The following is a 19,920-nucleotide window of genomic DNA, read 5'->3' on the forward strand; positions in this document are numbered from 1 at the left end:
CCACAAGTATAATATAAAATATTCAAGATTGGGAAAAGTTTCAATCTTGCATATTATATATTATAGTTGGATTAATAGTAAGAATAAAATGAAAAAAATGTAATTAATTATATCTTGAGTTTGTAAATTAACAAATAAAGTTAAGACAACATTTTTTTTAAAAGTAAGGTGTCTTTGTCACTGCATCTGTATTATTTGTGGTCGAAAACAAGAGTTCTCTTGTCATGTTCAATTGATTAACTAATTAAAGAGTCACATTTGACCACGCATCATGTATAGTCAAAATCAAAATTTAAAGTTTATGAGTTTTAAATTTTAAAATGACTATTTCAAATATATTAATATAATTGAATTCTAAATTTAATATATATATACACGTTTAATAATATTTGTAATATAAACATGTTATTTAAACGAAAGCTATTGAGGTCAGACGAACTTGTATCTAGACTTCTACCTCTGCCCTGCCCTCGAATATGACGTCCCTTCTTAACTTAAACATTATAAATAAGTCATTCAATTCCTCAGGGGAAATATATACATAAAGTAATGGAGATTGTTGCTTACTACTTAGTACTTAGTTTCATTTTTATTAACAATAACTTTAGTAATATATGCATGGAAATTGTTGGTTTGGGCATGGTTTAGGCCAAGGAAACTAGAAAAGTGCCTAAGAAAACAAGGTCTCAAAGGGAATTCTTACAAATTAATAATTGGAGATCTCAAAGAGTTGGCCAAAAGCTTTGAAGATGCTAAGTCCAAGCCATTGAATGTCTTTGATGATGACATATCTCCTAGAATTGTTCCTTATTTTGTTGATACAATCAAGAAACATGGTAAGTTTTGTTTTTGTTTCTCATCTAATGATGTTCTGTTTACCTGTTTTGAGGTTCGACTAATTCAGATTCTGACCGAGAAGTCTCAATTTTAATTATCAAGGAATGAATACATTAAAAGTTTAGCTAAGAAAATCGTTATTAATCTTTCACTAAATAGCTCGTAGCTAACATGACATATTGACTAAATCCATTATAAAATTTTACAGGTAAAAATTGTTTTATATGGATTGGGCCAAAGCCTATGGTATTAGTAAGGGAGGCTGAGGTAATAAGAGATGTGTTTAACAAATATGTTCTCTACCAAAAGATTAAATCAACTCCCATCACCAAGTTGTTAGCACAAGGACTTGCAAGCTATGAAGAGGATAAATGGGCAATGCATAGAAAAATCCTCAATCCTGCTTTCCATATGGAGAAGATTAAGGTATTTTCAAGATATAGTTTTATTAATACTTCCTTCGTCGCAATATATGTGATACACTTTTTTTTTAGTCTGTTCCAATAAGAATATCATCTTTCTATTGTTAGAAAGAATTTAACTTTGAAATTTCTCTTTTGCCAATAGTGAAATGATTTATAATCGCGCAAATGCTTAAGGTTTGTTTTATACCATAAATTTCAAGTTTGTCTTTCTTTCTTAAACTTTCAACTAAGGGGTTTCCCACACATATACAATTTAAGTATGTTGTTTTCAATCCCCTTTGTGAAAATCCTAGCTCCTCAACTGTCGTCTATATGTATGGCTTACATGTGAATGTTGAAGATATGTTTCAAGCTTTAACCGTTTATGCTTTTAAATAAGATAGTTACACGTAATTCAATAAAATACCTCATTTCCAAGGCAGCACAAAGAAGGTTGTTTCCACTTGTATTGATTATCACAAATTCATGATTTGATAAGATGTGTGCATAGACCTTACCCCTACCTAGTAAAGGTAGAAAGGTCAAATATAACAATTCAAAACAGGTTTGAAAAAGCAGTACAGTAACGAAGAAATCACGTTGAAAATAATGGAGAAAAGACCAGTAACAACATAAAAATATAACGAAAGGAGTAATAAAGTAGAACCTTTAACTTCTCTACGTGGAAGACGGGATTGATGATTTTTCTGTGTTTGGCCCATTTGTCTCCCTCAATGTTTGCTAGACCTTGAGCCAATAACTTGGTCATTGGATTGGGATGATTTTGCTTTAGATACACATAATTCTTTGTGAAAATCTCCTTTAAATGTTCAGGATCTGTAATCAATATAACTGGATATGGGCCTAACCACATAAAAGAACTTTTACCTGCAAGTATCTCTTAGTTATTGCTATGATTTATTGTTTTTTTTTTCAGAAAAGGAATTTCAACAACAAAATCACTAATGAAATTCACAAACAAGGAATAGGCATTTCACGCACCCAATGATCTTGCCTAGTGGCTAATTGTTGAAGTGTCGGACCATCTCATCTGAGCATACTTTTATTATTTAATTATATTCTCAACATTAATGAAGTAATTGAAAGTCATGAGATCTCAAGTTCAATCCTAACAGAGACAATAACACTAGGTGATTCTTCTTATCTAACCTAGCTTCAGTGGACAAATTAGTCGAGGTGTACGAAAGCTGAGCCGGACATCCCGGTCATTAAAAAAAAAGGAATAAACACTTCACAACTTCATCAAAAGTTCATTCAGGCATTTTACCAAACAGTTGATACACATTACACAACATCTTTGTAACTAAGAAACATACCATTTTTGTTGATGGAGTCGAGGAAAAAGGGGATGAGCCTTTGAGCTATATCATCAGAGAAATTGATAGGCTTAGATTTGGCTTCTACTATACTTTTTGTGAGTTCATTCAAATCTCCATAGAGTAACTTGTATGGATTTCCTTTTAGACCATTTTGTCTAAAGTTTATCTCCAATTTCTTTGGTCTAAACCATGCCCAATTTAACACCTTCCATGTATAAATTAATAAAATTGCAACACATATTGTTGCTATTATGTTGCTCAACATCTCCATTTTCACAAATCACAAAGCTTCTCTCAACTGCTTCCTCTTACTTGTAATACAAAAATGACCATAAATCAAAAGGAATCTTTCTTGCTAATTTTAAATGGGGTGAGATATTTCAATTTATTTAAAATATAAACATTTGATTCTTAAGTTTTTATTTTGTATAATTTTTAGAGATGCACAAGTAATTTTAGACTATGATCAAAATCTCAAGACACAGATTAACTAAACTAAGGTTTTATTACCCCTAAACTCATTTTTTGTAATTTTGTACATCTTTTGGCTTACGTGGCACTCTCCGTGACTCCATCCAATTGAGGGACATGAGAGATATTTGGATGTCACGTAAGCCAAAAAGGGGTACAAAATTACAAAAAAAAAAAATGAGTTCAGAGGTAATAAAACATTAGTTTAGTTAAGATGTGTCTCTGGAGTTTCGTTCATAGTTTAGAGATTGTTTGTACTATGTGATATTATTTTTATTATTATTTTACACTTTGCAAAAAGATAAAAAATCATGTTCAAGTTAAGAGATTGTTTGTATTATGTGAAAAAATGATGCTACTATTGTTGACTAGTGGATCTTGATAAAAACATGTATATTTGAAAATTTGTAATTGTAAATATATTTAGTTATAAAAGAAATATAGTGATACATGATTTATCAATGTGGTGCATTAGTATACTTTGATATCTTGTTTAGAAATCACTATTTTCTCATTTATTAAGATTGCATAAGAACTGATTTTAATTTTTTTGATAGTTTTCATAATTTGTGGGATTTTCTATGAGAAAAACATATTACTAGTGAAATCAAAATTTCAATTCAATCTGATTTCAAATCATACCCAAATAAAATCTTAATCTCCTTAGTCTTTAAACCATTCATTATCAAGAATTTATGGATAAATAAGAATTTTCTGTCCTTAATTTGAGATCTCAAAGTTTGACATAGATTTTTTATAGATTTTTTTAGGACATTTCCCCCTTTACTGAATCATATGCAATATAAATGTAAATTAATTGAAGCTCCAATATAAATATCGAGCATCGATAAGAAATTAATAAAAAAAAATTACCAATCTTGCTATGCATGTTTATTAAGTATTTTTTTCATAATCTTGTCATGTCTCTGGTCCTGTCCAGCCAACAGGACAAGCCCTACCTTACATCATCCCATTTATGCCTTTATTTTATTATTTCTTTTGTCCTAGTTTCCATCCTATCTTTGTTATTGTTCAACCTTTTTCAATATATTTTATATACAACTTTTGTACTAATGATCTGAAAATACTAAACTAAGATAGGGCATCTACTTACTATATACTATTAAGTTAGAAAGATAAATATGTTGTTTAAATGGCTCTTTTGCTTACAAAAACAAAACAAAACAAAAGTAGTTGTGTGATTGTGATTTATGACCTCTCTTGATTCCATCAAAATATGCTAGCACTAGTTTAGAGATCCAAATTGAATAATAAGGTTATGGCCCAAAGAAAATAAAATAAAAAAACTTAACGTGGCATAATACATAGATAAACAACTATCTTGAAATACTTTAATTTTGAAAATGCACGTCTAGACACCTCAACTCATTACCCATGTATCTGGTGGACACTCAATGCTAACGTGACACATAAATTTTGATGGTACATAGATATGCATCGTCAAAGTTGGGAGTGTTGAATTTCAACTGACGCCAAGTTAAGATATCTATTTATGTATCAAACTATCAACAAAGTACAGAACACTTTAGAAACATAGCAGTAGTTGTTTTGGTTGATTCCTACATAAGGACAAACCAAAATGAACATAGAGGTGCAATAGAAATATATATATATATATATATGTTCTACACAACTTTAAGAAGAAACTTCTGCTCCACCAAGAGGCCAAATGAAGTTCATCAGAGAAGACCTATGAATAGTTGACCAATAAATTTTGATAATGTTAACCAAGCTGCAATTTAACGTTAACGTTTAAATTCGAAGCATGACTTCAGTCATCATGTGACAAATTAGTATAGATCATACAACACCAATGGTGTAAAATATCATCTTAGAGTTTGCGCATAAGAAGAGGAGCACCATACTGAGGATGAATAGTCACTACTGCAAATGGAGCATGTGTATATGATGGTGAGAGTTCGAAGGAGAACCTTTGTAGTATCATTGCTATTGCCATTTTTGCTTCCATCATTGCAAAGTTTTGTCCAATGCAAATTCGAGGCCCCCCTCCAAATGGGATAAACGAGAATCGTCCTTTGGTTGCTTTTGACACTCCTTCACTAAATCTTTCTGGTTTGAATTCCTTTGCGTCTTCACCCCATATTTCCTTATCATAATGTACTAAGATTGCGGGTATTATGAGTATCACTCCAGCTGGTAGATTTAGCTCTCCCAATTTCACTTCTTTTTTATTCCTTCTACCAAATGTTGGTAATGGGGGGAATAGCCTTAGCGTCTCGTACAAGATCATGGTCACCTGTGAAGAAAGGATCGCATAAGTTGGTAGAAGAAGGGGTGTTTGCTAAAAGTTTTGACAAACTTATAAGTATTTCTTGACAGAAACCTTATGAACACTTTTATACTTCTATCCAAAAATGTAATTGTCTTTTTATAAAATGGGCTCTTGGTTCACTTTTTATCAACTTTGGGGATCCTATGGTACCACTATATTGAGGACACAAAACATACTATCGAAAAGAACTTGTGAACAGTACTTACTATTTTTAAGCGACCTAGTCCTTCCAAATCTGGTTTATCATTTCCAAATACCTGCAACACCTCCTCTCTGGCCCGTACTTGCCACTCTGGATGTAGGCACAACAAAATCATTGTCCACACGAGCAACACTGAAGTGGTCTCTTGTCCAGCAAAATAGAATAACTTGCACTCTTCAATCACTTCAACTGTTGTCATTCCGAAATCTTTGCTTCCGTGTTGTTCAATTTCTTTCATATTGGATTCAAGTAATATGCCTAATAAGTCATCTTTACTAGTCTCCCCTCCTTCCATTTCCCTGAATCTTTTGTCAATGATACGCCTAATTGTTGTTTGAATTTCCTTTTCAATTTCCAGCATTCTTTTGTTTCTTTTTGTAGGTAAGAACCTATACAACAGTCATTTAGCAGAAAGGCAGAGTACAGCTTCTGTTGTATTGTACTTATGTAACGACAAAGAAAGGTAAACGTGGAAATATGATAAATAAATTATTGTACCTGGATCCAGGTATATAAATTGAACGTGCCAATTCCATTACATGCTCAGCTTGTTCCTTCTGAAGTTCAAATACTATTCTTCCTTCTTCATAGCTACTCCCAAATGCTGTGCGAGAAATGACTTCGCTGGCCATCATTTCAAGGTCTGGCCATACATCGATCTCGGATGATGTTTCCTTTGGAACAATCTCCTCCCATTTGCTTATCATTTCACTACAACACACGTAAAATGCTGGCAGCATATGCTGTACAAAACAAATGAGAAAACCAGTAGTACTTGTTATAAATGGATAACTTCAATAAAAACAAAAAAAGAAGTATTAACCTTTAACTTCTCGACATGGAAGGTAGGATTGATGATTTTTCTGTGTTTGGCCCATTTGTCCTCCTCAAGGCTTACAAGACCTTCAGCCAATAACTTGGTGAATGGATTGGGATGAGTTTGCTTTAGATACACATAATTCTTTGTGAAAATCTCCTTTACATGTTCAGGATTCGTGATCAACACGATTGGGTACGGGCCTAGCCAGATGAAAGAACTTTTACCTGCGAGTAACGCTAGCTTAATAGAGAATGAAACAAATGAAAGAAACAGAGAAGGACATTTTAACTAGACTATCTTCATTATGTTACTAATGATTTTAATGGTACCTAATGTTATTATGCATCTCTTTTAGAGGAATTATATGCAATATGAATGACAAAGAATAAAATCATCAGGAAATAACTGTAAAACCAAGCAATCGACTCAATTAGGCATTTTTTCGACAACAAAATCACTAATGAAAGCAAACATGGAATCAGCATTTCACAACTTAATCAAACAGTTCATTCAGACATTGTAACAAACAGGTAATAGGCATTTCAAAAACTAAATCAAACAGTTTATTCAGGCATTTTACCAAACACGTAATAGGCATTTCAAAAACTAAATCAAACAGTTTATTCAAGCATTTTACCAAACAGGTAATAGGCATTTCACAAATTAGTTAAATAGGTTAAAAATAGTTTTTCTTAATAATTTATTTTCTGACAAAATTTTCGACTCAAATGTCACGTGTCATCATTTAATTCATCACTTTGTCACTACTGTATTACATATGTCTTATACTTTTGACTGATTATCAAAAAAATATGTCAAACAAGTATCAATCCTAAGCCCTAAAAGTGTTCAATAGATACAAAGTGACAAATTAAATATAGATACTAATACGTGGATAATGACACCTCATTGATAATTACAAAAAAAATAAAAATAAAAAAAAAATAATATATATATATATATCATCATATATCATATATTATTATAAGTGGGAAGAGCTTAATCTCAAAAGTTGAATTACGAAAATACCCCTATATTAAATTAAAAAAGTAATAAAAATTAATTAATTAAATAATAATCATATATCATATTATTATATTATTATACTAATGCTAATCATCATATACCAACTTGTTTGTTTTCTCCGTTTGTTGGCTTCTCATTTCCTTCCTAATCTTAATTATTCTCTCTCTACTTATAAATATTCACCTATTGTTATAATAATTATAATAAAGAAGGGGAATGAAGAGTTGCAAGGTAATTAATTATGAGAGAAATGTTCACTTTATTGCTATATAATTTATGATAATAAAATATAAAGAGAATGAAGAGTTGTAAGGGTAATAAATTTTGAGAGCTATAATATAAAATAAAGAGAATGAAGAGTTGCAAGGGTAATAAATTTGGAGAGCTATATATAATATTTGTGTAGCAAAGAGGTGGCCAGCCGACGGTCATTATTTTTGCAAAAATGCATGATTATTAAATCAAATTTTCATTTCTCTCTAAATACATTAGTTGATTACTTTTTACTTTCATTGTATCTTTTTGCTTTTTACAGAAGAAAAATGTGTATAAGTTCTAAAAGTTCATACGAAGCATGCAATGATGGAAATAAATATTGGAAATTTTCACGGAGGTTGAAATCCATCTATTCACAAAATTAGTTTTTAACATTATCTAATATATTTTCATATTTTGAGAAAATTCTCTTTTAATATTTAATTTTTAGGTAATTGTCGGAGGAATTCAAATCGGTGTTTTCACTGATTTACATACTTTGGGTAAGTGAATTGAACTCTCTTCTTCCTTTCTTTGTCATTTCACATGATATATATATATATATATCTTAATTTTTCATGTTTCAGATCTGACCTAGCTATCATCTTTGGAAGAAAATTATTCTAGATAATAATTATGACCATATCTAACTACTATGTTGTTTACCTCATTTTGCTCCAATATTACTTTTTTGGTTCCTTTACACTAGAACTTCTAGGTACAGAAGAAAAAGAATATCATTGTCTTTTTAGAACTGTTAGGGATAGTAGCATTAGTGTTGAATTTGGATCGAAGACGTCGTCATATGTGATAATATTGATAGATAGAGAATGAATATTTGGAAGACTATAGATTTTATCACTATGTATGGATTAGAATGAAATAAAGATATACTCTTTTATACACTAATAATTTTTATACTTTATTTTTTATTCTAATTGATGTAGATGAAGGATACATATCTCTTGAAGGTGTTTGAAAATGTTCCAAAAATTTAAATTTTGGTTTTATTTCATGTAAATTGGTTCTTTGTAAGTGATTTTTATATTTATTCTTAAAATTTTATTTTTATGTTTTCAAATTGGATATGGGATCTAAGTGTAAAGTGCATAATGAGAGATTATTGAGGATAAGTTATATCAGCATATTTATACCATTACATGTTATATTATCTTAATTAGCTTCACTTTTCTTGCTTGATGGCAAATGCAACATTCCACCGTTAAGATTAAAAAAAATAATCCACTATTATGAATTTTATTTAATGAATATAATATAAATGATAAAGTTAATATTGTTAATTTAAATATATTCTATATAATAATTCAATAATATGGGATAAACGTGCCACGCACGTTCCTAAGGACTAGTATATATATATTTGGTTACAGCTGTGTGTGTTAGACAAGCTCATCTCAATATCTACACAAAGTCTCGACATAATTGTGAGGATAGATTTTTTTTTGTCAGTATACTAAATAAAAAAATAATTGACCTAAAATCAGGACCACATAAAAGAACAAAAGTAAATTAAATAAAAAAAAAACACTAGCTTCTTTAATTACTTCTTCATCCAATTAATATGACTCATTTTTTTTTAGTCAGTCCTAAAATAAAAAAAAAATTATATTTATAGTCAAATATATATTTACACTTATTTTAAATCATAAATTTCAAAAAAAAAATTCTTAAACTCTGTATCAAATCAAATAATATCGCATAAATTGAAACAGAGAGGAGAAAGAGAAACATACCATTTTTGTTGATGGAGTTGAGGAAAAAAGGGATGAGTCTTTGAGCTATATCATCAGAGAAATTGATAGGCTTAGACTTTGCTTCAACTATACTTTTCGTCAACTCATTCAAATCTCCATAGAGTAGCTTATATGGATTTCCTTTTAGACCTCTTTGCCTTAAGCAATTTTCCAATTTTTTTGGCCCAAACCATGCCCAATTCAACACTTTCCATGTATAGAACAACAAAATTGCAACACAAATTGTTGCTATAATTATGTTGTAAGAAATCTCCATTGATCTCATATATGATAAAAACTCCATTGAAAGGGGTTCTCTTACTTGCTTTCTCTTTATTAACTACAGTATATAATATAAAAATGATTAGTCAAAGGAATAGTTCTTTGTTATTATAAAATTATAATAAATGGGGTGGGCCCGGACGAAGCAAGCCAAGTCTTTAGTCGACAAAATCGTTTTATTCGTAATCAGTATCCCAATTCGATTTTAAGTATTATTGGTTTTCGATTTTTAAATGTGCTAAATTGATAATCAAATCAATAAGATATTTGTTATCGATTTTTGGTTTTTTAATGGTTCGATTTTCTATTTAACCAATAAGAAAGTATTTTCAAAACAAATATATGACTTGTCTAATAATTTAATGTGAAATAGGCATACATCGAAACAAGCAAATCAGACTAAATTGCAATAATAAAGACTAAAGTAATACTAAAACCTAAAGGGAAAATGCAGAGGCCAGAGTTTAGTAGTGTTAATTGTAGGGTTATTATAGTTATAATGTAATATAGTGATTATATTGATATTTATTTTTGATATATATACGTGATTGAAAATTAAAATAGTAAATTATGAGTTATCGGTTAACCCAATAATCCAATATTAAAAAATCAATATAGAACCGATAACCCAATAATTATTTTTTCTAAAACCATTAAATGGCTGTTAACCCAATAACGTTTCTTGTGGTTCGATTTATCAGTCGGTTCAGTTTTTTCACACCCCTAAATATCACAATAAAATATGTTTTTGGATAAAATTTTGATGAGAAGATGTTTTTTTTTTTTAAAAAAATAGTATTTTTACACAAGGTAAATTTAAATTAATCACACAATATGAATATTGAATAGAAAAAGAAGAAGAAGAAGAAATTTTAACCCAATAGGGAAATTTTAGGTGTAATTGACTGGCTATTTAAATTTAGACTTTGTTGCTGAATTTTCCCCATCCCCTCTCCCATATATAATATAAAAAATATAAAAACTTTTTACGGAAAATTATGATGCATGTTTAGTCAAAACAAAATCATAATTTTATCCTACCTTGCCCCATCCACTGATCCACACTCAAATTATCTTTATAATTTATATTTTTTAATTTTTTAATTTTTTTATAAGAGATTTTCATTTTTACACCTAAGAAATTTTTATTCTTTCACATAATAGATTTGAAAAGTCGAATTCTTTTGTTCAAATTTAAAGTGGACAAGAAATCTTATTTCCTGCGCTAAGCCCTTTTTGTCTTTTCATTTCTAAAAAGTTTGGCCTTCAATATTTGTTCAATCAATTTGTCATTGTTCAACCCTTTTGCAAATAGTTTTAAAATCCATCTCATTGGACTAATGATTTGAAAACGTCAAACTAAGAAAACAGAACTGCTTATTATATTAAATTCAAAACAAGTTATGGAATAAATGGCTCTTTTGATTTTAAAAAAAGAAAACTAAATGAAACTAGTGGTGTATGATTGAATCCTCTTGAAAAGTTCAGCCTATTTATTGTTCTTCAAACTATAGTTTACAGTAGTTAATGCTGACATAATATATAAACGTACTCTTAAACTTGGTCTCAATTGATATTGACATAATACATAAATTGGACCCTAAACTTGGCTTCGAATTTTAAGTATGTCCTCTAACTTTCAAAGTGCACAAGTAGGCACTTCAACTATCCAATTCTTAAACAAAAAAACACGCGAATCCAACCTGGCATAACGCGTGATTGAGACGCAATTCAGGCGCGTCAGGGGTATTTTTCGAGGCCCACAACAGTAAAAAAAAGGCGGAAATGACAATTTTACCTTTAATGAATCCCTTTTAAATATACCTTTTTTTTTTCAAATCAAAATCCCATTTTTCTTCTTCTTCTTCCTAATTCTAGTACTCAAGCTTTTTTTCTCTTTTTGTGCACAATTTCTGGTCGTTTTTTATGTAATGGATTCTAATTTTTTTTGTCATTGTGTAAAAAGAGCTATAATGAAGATTTCTTGGTCTGCAAATAATTCAGGTATAAAAAAAAGTGAATTTACATTCATGGTGACAGCTTCTACCAAAAATAAACTTTCAAAAAGCAAAAATTAACATAACCAGACTAAATTGAGGAAGAACAACACATAAACATCCAAAAGATAAGAACTTTGACCACAAATCTTCACAATTTTACTTTGATTAGCAAAGAAATTAGGGCTAGGGCTCCGCTGATGTTGAGTAAAAATCGAGCAAATTGGGAAAAGAAAATACAACCCTACCCTTTTGTATTTTAATTTCTTCTTTTTTTTAATTATAAAATACGTGTAATTTTTTAATTACGTGGCAGCCACTGAGTGGCTCAATAAGCCACGTAGGAGCGTTTGTATATCACACAATTTGGTTGTTGGATTCGTGTGTTTTTTTGTTTAAGAATTGGATAGTTAAAGTGCCTACTTGTGCACTATGAAAGTTAGAGGTCATACTTAAAATTTGAAGCCAAGTTTAGGGTCCAATTTATGTATTATGCCATTGATATTTATGTCCTCTAAATTTGGGAGTGCATAAGTACTGACATTTAAACTTGTATACAGTTGAACAAGTAGACACATGCGTCCTACATGACATAATATGTGTCTGACATGGAATAATACAAATCAGGTCGAGTGTATCTCACGTGAAATCGTCATTAGAACGTGTATGTCTACTTGTTCAACTATATACAAATAGTAAAAACGTTCAATTGAACCTATAAAATTCGTCTTCTTACAGAACAACTGGCCAGGTTCATTTGTCCCCAAAACTAGAGCCTATGCAGAAGTAAAGGAGCACCAAACTTAGGCTGCAAAGCTACAATAGAATGTGGAACATGTGTATAAGATGGAGAGAGCTCAAACTCGAATCGTTGTAGAATCAAAGCTATAGCCATTTTTGCTTCTAACATCGCAAAGTTTTGTCCAATGCATATTCGTGGTCCTGCTCCAAATGGAAAAAACGTCATTTGTCCCTTTGTCGCCTTTAAAACACCTTCCTTGAATCTCTCTGGCTTGAACTCCTCTGCATCTTCGCCCCATATTTCTTTGTCGTGATGTAATAAGATCGTTGGTATAAAAAGCAATGATCCATTTGGTAAATACAAATTTCCTAATTTAGTTTCTTCATTAGTCCTCCTGATACGAGTTGCTAGTGGTGGATAAAGTCTTAAGGACTCGTACAAAATCATCGTTACCTGAAAAATATATTTCAAATACTTATGTCTAGCTTTACCATTGTCTCTATAGATATATTAAATCTTAAACATGTTTAACGAAATTTATGAATTTCCTGCTATCTCTATAAATATGTAAGTTATTCCCAATTGATATAAATAATGGATCTTATCCTTTCGGACTAAATCCAGGATCTAGAGTCAGTTAGTCCGAAATAAGAGTGATCACATAATATGCACGCATATCAAATTTTTGACTAAATCCAAGATCTAGAGTCAGTTAGTCTGAATTGAAAGTGATCACATAATTAATATGTATGCATATCAAGTTTTTGACTAAATCCAGAATCTAGAGTCAGTTAGTTCGAACGGAGAGTGATCACATAATATGTATGCATATCAAATTTTCTTCATCTATGTAAAAGAGATAAGTTAGTTCATAATCAGTTGAACCTACAGAACCCATCCTAAATATATATATCATGTGTCAATGTATGAGTTGTGTTGAAAGAACTTACGATTTTCAACCGACTTAACTCATCAAAAGCTGGTTGATCACTTCCAAAGGCTTGCAAAACTTCCTCTCTGGCTTTTGCCTGCCAATCTTGATGTCTAGATAACAAAATCATAGTCCAAACAAGCCACACTGAAGTGGTTTCTTGTCCAGCAAAATAAAATAATTTGCATTCTTGAATTACTTCATTGATAGTTAATCCAAATTCTTTGCTTCCTTGTTCTTCGATTTCGTTGGAATTTGATTCTAGTAATGTACCTAATAAGTCATCACCAAACTCCTGCCCTGCTTCTTTTGCCTTTAATCTGTTGTCAATTAGACGCCTTATCGATTCTTGAACTTCTTTTTCAGTTTCTTTCATTTTCTTGTTGCTTTTGGTGGGCAAAAATCTACATGTTAAAAGTTTTAGTAAGTTGAGAAAAAGAAAAACACATATATTGCATGTCTAGAGGTGCAAAATCAAGCAGAGGTTGATTCAGGATTTAAACTTTACGAGTTCAACCTTACACTGAATTCATATGAATCCATAGCCAAAAGGTTACATCCACCTCAAAGATCAATCTATTATTTAGCAGCTCGTCCAAGTTTAAACAAGTTGGACCATACAACAACAACAACATACCCATTGACACCCCACAAAGTGATGCTCATGAGGGTAGAGTGTACACAGACCTTATCTCAACCCGCTCATTTGTCACCTCTATTAACAATAGTTGAATTGGTGCTCGATGTAGATAACTCTAAACGAGTAAGAATATTGCAGATCCATAACTTTAGTCGTAATTACGTACCTTGATCCTGGAATATAAATGGAATTGAACTGTTTCATAATAATCTCAGCTTGTTCTTTTTGAAGTTCAAATATTCTTCTTCCTTCTTCATAGCTACTACCAAATGCCGTACGCGAAATCATATCACTTGTTAATTTTTGAAATTGAGGCCAAATATCCAACTCTTTTGATCTTTCATCTGGGACAATTTGTTCCCATTCTTTTAGCATCTCAATACAGCTTAAGTAAAAAGCTGGCAACATAAGCTACTTGCAAAACAAAAGAAAAAAATGCATCTCATTAGCTATATAAGCGGATACAAGATTTTAATTCTATCGATTCATTGCAAGTTTAGATATAATATTTGTTGAAATTTTACTATTCTTTCTACCTAGATATCTATGCTTTGAATGAAAATATTGAGTTCAGATGAATCTTCTATCCAAGTGGTGTATCCGCCCGTGGTTGTGAGTGTTTTATGTCATGGACTTTTTAGGAGGAAGTGGTTTTAGACCATTTAGGGGAGTTTTAAACACGCAGGTTTCATATCATGAATGTACAAACGACACGTGTCTGACATTCATTGATTTGATGTAAATACTCAGTCAGGTCAGTTATTACAAAAAAAAAAATTGTGTGTAGACAAAATAAGGTAGAGTAGAACCTTCAACTTCTCCATGTGGAAAGCTGGTTTTAAGATCTTTCTATGTTTTGCCCATTTATCTTCTTCATAGTTTGCTATGCCTCTAGCCAACAAATTGGCCACTGGATTGTTGTGGTGAGGCTTTTGATAAACATAATTCTTAGCAAATATCTCTCTAATTTGTTCACTTTCCATTATTAGTATCATTGGTTTTGGCCCAAACCATACAAAACAATTTTTCCCTGCATATAAACACAATCTTTTTGAGTCCACAAAAGCTTCCATTCACAACTTAAAGCCAGAATTTTCATTAAGAGGTTCAAAATATGAAGAAGTACGTAGAAGGGAGTTCAACATCTACTATATATACATAAAAATAATTTTAACCAATATAAACAGTGTAATTTTCCAAACCCTTACTAGCTCCCCCCCTGGTTGATTGGACACTTACTACATCAAAAATGATCTTTAACGGCAATTAATTAACGATAATAGCTCAAGTGCTCTTTGTATATGTACCTAAAGCCTTTAACGACATTGGATCTAATGACACTTAACTAATGCCGGTAAAGACTTTAACACTCTTTATTAATGTGTCTACTTATTGCCGTTAAAAGTTGTTTTTGTTGTAGTGACTGAGTTTGAGAAAGAAAGAAAGAGTTTTGAAACTCATGGTCTTAAATAAGTCATACACATTTGTGTGGCTACAAATCAATCTCATTAAGAATAAGACGGAAAAATTGAAGTTAAAATTGTCTCTAAATAAAGAAGTACAACATTGTTTTTTGAGGCAGATTTAACAGGGAAGTATATATGACACATAAATTGGGAGAGTAGTATAAGCTATGAGTTCAACCGACAATAGTTTTGACTCAAACTTTGTATATGTGTTAAGAAATCAACTAAATACATACACATTAAATCTTGAACACAAAAAACACAATAGTCTAGCGGAATCAATAGCCTCTGAACTCATAAAGTTCAAATTTTGAATTTGCTTCTAATTTTAGAAGACTTACCATATTTATTAATGGTTTGAATAAAATAAGGAATGATTCTTGGTGCTATATCATTTGAAAGATTATTAATAGGCTTGGATTGTGCTTCCTTGATGCTCTTAGAGAACTCTTTCAAGTCTCCATGGAGTAGCCTATAAGAATTCCCACATAAGCCTTGTTGTCCAAGAAACTTCTCCAATTTTTTTGGCCTAAACCATGCCCAATTCAACACTTTCCATGTATATACCAACAAAATTGTAACAAAAATTGTTGCTATAATTATGTTATTGAGGGTCTCCATTTTTTAAATTTTTGGTATCAGACAGGTTTATGACCTTTGTTTTAATTAAACATATAATTTTAACTCATTTATAAGACAACAACGAGGGAATCTACATATTTGTAGAAATCTAGATACCTTGTATTTTAACTAAAGTAGAGCCAGAAATTTAAAGTTTATACAATCTGAATTCTGGTCTTTTTAAGTTACTGATTTCTAGATTAATTAATAATTTGTACATTCAGATAAATTTTAAGGACGATACAATATTTGAACTAAAGATAGTGAATTCAGTAGAACTCGTAATCTGCCCCGCCGTTCCAAATACTAAGAGACAAAGCTAGAGGATATGTTATGGAGAGAATTGTGAATATTAGAGATAAAAATGGAGACGAAAAGGACCATACAACCTCAAATGTTGTTGTTTCCCATTGAAATTGTCTTAGCTTATAGACGTTTGAATATGCTACATTATTTGCAAATACTATCGAAATATATTATTTACAAATCAATATTTGTTTTTTCCCCACTATTTAATCTATTTTCATTTCCCGGCCAACTCACTACTCCCTCCGTATATTTTACTTGTGATGTAGTGAAATTGCATTCTATTTAGTGTTTCTTAAGGAGTGTGCCAAGTCAATACTGAATAAGTAAAGATGGATGAAGGAAATATAATGGTTGTTTTTTAAAAAAAAAACATTTTTTTTGCACTAACAATACTCTTTCCTCTCAATTTATGTGATGTTGACTAGGTGCGAAGTTTAAAAAATATGAAAAGACTTCACAGGTTCCAAAACTATCATTAAAATAAATAAATTTTTTAAATAGAATAATATATCTTTATAAACTTTTTGCCAAATAAGTAAGACCCAACACCACTAAAATATTGATAATATTATTAAATATTTATCAAATAAGGAAATATGTTATTATTTTTAAATTGGATAAAAAAGAAAGTATTTTGTATAAATTGAGGTTAGAAGAAAGGCTAATGCTTTACATCCAAAAGTTCGTTTGTCTTTCATTTTTTGTAATTTAGTTTGTCTTATAAGATGGGTACGTTTGGGTAAGTTAACAAATAAACGATTGCGTGATATATTTTTAAAAGGGAAAATAGTTTGATATATACTTTAATTTTATCATTAGAGTTGATATATCCCTGTTATAAAAGTAGTGCATATATATACTTTTATTGTTATATAAATGACTTACATATACTCCTACAATTACAAAAGGAGCTCACATATACCCTTCATTTAATGGAAGTGAAAAATTAGTTTAAAATTTATATTTTTTACTCTTAATTTTTTTAAAAAACACGTAGGGGTGTTCAAGGTATATTTTAATCTTTTTCATACATAAATTGTTTTGACTATCATTATTTGAGTTTCTTATTCTTATTTTATTTTATTTTCTTCTTTCATCTTTAGTGTAAAGAAAAAAAACTAAAACTAATTTTTTTGTGGCTATATTATAATTAAAACTGTTTTTTCGGCTATATTGTAATTTAGTTTTTGTATTTGTAAAAAAAAGGGACATCTATAATAAATTTTACAAGAAAATTAGTGAAACATAAATAAATTTGACCACCAAAATAATAGCTAAATTAGTCATTGAAACAAAAAGTAAAAAAAATAATACGTGTGAGGAGGATCAAATATACCCCATATGGATTATATATATATATATTTAAAATAATTTAAAAATTAAATTAAAATTATTTTTTTCACTTTCATTAAAGGAAAAGGTTTATATAATAGTGGGGCATATATGAGCCACTTACATAACGAAGGGTATATCGACTCTAAATGACAAAGTTGAAAGACATATCAAGCCTTTTTCCCTTTTTAAAATACCTAGTAAAAAAATTATATTTCTTACATACACATATATTTAATTATAACTCATATATAAGACAACAAGGAAATCTACATATTTGCTGAAATCTAGATACCTTGTATTTTAACTAAAGTAGAGCCAGAATTTGAAGTTTATAGGTTCTGAATTTTGTATTTTAAGTTACTGACTTCTAGATTAATTTATATATATTAAGATAAATTTTAAGGATCGGCATGTATGATATTTTCTTTCCTCTATCTATGTCATACTTGGGATTCACTGACAGCCAATTCCAAGTAGATCCTCCCACCCCCTCGCTCCACTTCGTTTTCACTCGTTTTCTCTTTCCTTCTGCCTACAAAAAAAGTTATGAGATTGATTTTGTATGCGATACAATATTTAAACTAAAGATAGTGAATTCAGTGGAACTCGTAATCTGCCCTGCCGTTCCAAATACTAAGAGACAAAGCTAGAGGATATTTTATGGAGAGAATTGTGAAAATTAGAGATAAAAATGGAGACGAAAACCTTAAATATTGTTGTTTCCCATTGAAATTGTCTTAGCTTATAGCCGTTTGGATATGCCACATTGTTTGCAAATATTATCGAAATATATTATTTACAAATCAGTATTTGTTTTTTCCCACTATGTAATCTATTTCCATTCCCCGGCCAACACACTATAGAGAAATAGGTAATAATAATATTCCCTCTGTTCATTTTTACTTATGATTCTCTGTTTTAATTTATATGACAGACTTTTCTTTTTAGTCAGTCTAAAAAGAATGACACGTTTTTATATTAAGTAACAATTTAACAATAAAATGTCTATTTTACCTTTAATGAAATGATTTACAGCCACACAAATTTCTATCATTCATTTTGGACCACAAAATTTAAAAATCTTCCATTCTTTCTTAAACTCCAAGTCAAACTACCTCACATAAAATGGGACGGAGGGAGTAGTAAAATTGCATTTTGTTTAGTGCTTTTAAGGAGTGTGCCAAGTCAATACTGAACAAAAATGAACGGAGGAAATATAATGGTTTTTTACAAAAAAAAAATAGTTCGCGCGAGGGACCATCCTTTCTATTGCTTTGCCCTTCCACACCACATTAATTATGTATCCTCGGAGCAAATTCAATTTTTCTGCACTAACAATTTTCTTTCCATCTCAATCTATGTGATGCAGTTTGACTAGGTGCAAAGTTTAAAAAATATGAAAAGACTTTGCAAGATTCCAAAACTATCATTAAAATAAATAAACTTTTAAAATAGAATAGTATATCTTTATAATTTTTTGGTCAAATAAATGAGACCCAACATAAGTAAAATATTGATAGTATTATTAAACATTTATCAAATAAGAAAATATGTTATTCATTTTAAAAGTGAGACATCCACAAGTTCGTTTGTCTTTTATTTTTTGTAATTTAGTTTATTTGCCTTATAATTAAGATGGGTACGTTTGCGTAAGTTAAAGAAATAAACGACTGCGTGATATATTTTTAAAAGGGAAAATGCTTGATATAGTACCCCTTAACTTACTGTTATACAAATGACTCACATATATTCCTATCACTACAAAAGAAGCTCACATATATCTAACGGAAGTGAAAAAATTAGTTTTAAATTTATGTTTTTGACTCTTAATTTCAAAAAATAATGACGTAGGGATGTTCAAGGTATATTTTAATTTTTATCATACATAAATTATTTTTTGACTTCTTTGATTATCATTATTTGAGTTTCTTATTCTTATTTTATTTTCTTCTTTCATTTTTTAGTGTAAAGAAAAAAATTTAAAAATTAATATTTTTGTGGCTATATTATAATTAAAAATTTGGCTATATTGTAATTTAGTTTTTGTATTTATAAAAAAATATTGGGACATCTCTAATAATTTTTACAAGAAAATTAGTGAAACATAAATAAATTTGACCACCAAAATAATAAATTTAATTTTTTTCCTTAAAACAAAAATTAAAAAAAAAAAT

The 19,920-nt window shown here is 30.0% G+C and overlaps 4 protein-coding genes across 5 annotated transcripts; 1 reads left to right on the forward strand and 3 right to left on the reverse strand.

Annotated features, from left to right (window-relative positions):
- Positions 1-574: 574 nt before the first annotated feature.
- LOC125851139 (cytochrome P450 CYP72A219-like) lies at positions 575-1,344 on the forward strand (the record flags this gene model as incomplete). Its single annotated transcript, XM_049530927.1, has 2 exons — positions 575-836; positions 1,046-1,344. Coding segments are annotated over 2 exons (561 nt in total), but the record flags the coding sequence as incomplete, so codon positions are not given.
- Positions 1,345-1,836: 492 nt separating this feature from the next.
- On the reverse strand, positions 1,837-2,891 carry LOC125851142 (cytochrome P450 CYP72A219-like). The gene is made up of 2 exons (XM_049530931.1): positions 2,579-2,891; positions 1,837-2,129 (listed from the first exon to the last, which is right to left on the reverse strand). Exons 1-2 carry the CDS (start codon positions 2,850-2,852, stop codon positions 1,837-1,839), a joined length of 567 nt encoding a protein of 188 aa, XP_049386888.1. The 5' UTR covers positions 2,853-2,891.
- Positions 2,892-4,677: 1,786 nt separating this feature from the next.
- On the reverse strand, positions 4,678-9,785 carry LOC125851140 (cytochrome P450 CYP72A219-like). 2 transcript variants are annotated; one of them, XM_049530929.1, is made up of 6 exons: positions 9,424-9,785; positions 6,392-6,612; positions 6,067-6,311; positions 5,573-5,957; positions 4,880-5,330; positions 4,678-4,805 (listed from the first exon to the last, which is right to left on the reverse strand). In XM_049530929.1, exons 1-5 carry the CDS (start codon positions 9,725-9,727, stop codon positions 4,905-4,907), a joined length of 1,581 nt encoding a protein of 526 aa, XP_049386886.1. In that variant the 5' UTR covers positions 9,728-9,785; the 3' UTR covers positions 4,678-4,805; positions 4,880-4,904. The 2 variants fall into 2 exon arrangements, with proteins under 2 accessions (XP_049386886.1, XP_049386885.1); XM_049530928.1 differs by having other exon boundaries at positions 4,678-5,330.
- A 2,686-nt stretch (positions 9,786-12,471) lies between these two features.
- Positions 12,472-16,102, reverse strand: LOC125851141 (cytochrome P450 CYP72A219-like). Its single transcript, XM_049530930.1, has 5 exons — positions 15,823-16,102; positions 14,825-15,045; positions 14,182-14,426; positions 13,395-13,779; positions 12,472-12,897 (listed from the first exon to the last, which is right to left on the reverse strand). The coding sequence occupies exons 1-5, from the start codon at positions 16,100-16,102 to the stop codon at positions 12,472-12,474; spliced, it is 1,557 nt and encodes a 518-aa protein (XP_049386887.1).
- Between the last annotated feature and the right edge of the window lie 3,818 nt (positions 16,103-19,920).

Source organism: Solanum stenotomum, unplaced genomic scaffold (genome assembly GCF_019186545.1).
Source record: "Solanum stenotomum isolate F172 unplaced genomic scaffold, ASM1918654v1 scaffold2297, whole genome shotgun sequence".
NCBI classification, from domain to species: Eukaryota; Viridiplantae; Streptophyta; class Magnoliopsida; order Solanales; family Solanaceae; genus Solanum; species Solanum stenotomum.

Bases quoted from the DNA above. Each gene is read 5' to 3' on its own strand.
- LOC125851141 (XM_049530930.1), bottom strand. From the start codon at position 16,102: ATGGAGACCCTCAATAACATAATTATAGCAACAATTTTTGTTACAATT. The intron at 15,046-15,822 runs GTAAGTCTTCTA...GTTTATATGCAG, and splicing joins TCAAACCATTAATAAATATG to GGAAAAATTGTTTTGTATGG. The intron at 13,780-14,181 runs GTACGTAATTAC...TTTAACATGTAG, and splicing joins ATTTATATTCCAGGATCAAG to ATTTTTGCCCACCAAAAGCA.
- LOC125851140 (XM_049530929.1), bottom strand. From the start codon at position 9,727: ATGGAGTTTTTATCATATATGAGATCAATGGAGATTTCTTACAACATA. The intron at 6,613-9,423 runs GTATGTTTCTCT...CGTTACTCGCAG, and splicing joins CAACTCCATCAACAAAAATG to GTAAAAGTTCTTTCATCTGG. The intron at 5,958-6,066 runs GTACAATAATTT...ACTGTTGTATAG, and splicing joins ATTTATATACCTGGATCCAG to GTTCTTACCTACAAAAAGAA.
- LOC125851142 (XM_049530931.1), bottom strand. From the start codon at position 2,852: ATGGAGATGTTGAGCAACATAATAGCAACAATATGTGTTGCAATTTTA. The intron at 2,130-2,578 runs GTATGTTTCTTA...AGATACTTGCAG, and splicing joins CGACTCCATCAACAAAAATG to GTAAAAGTTCTTTTATGTGG.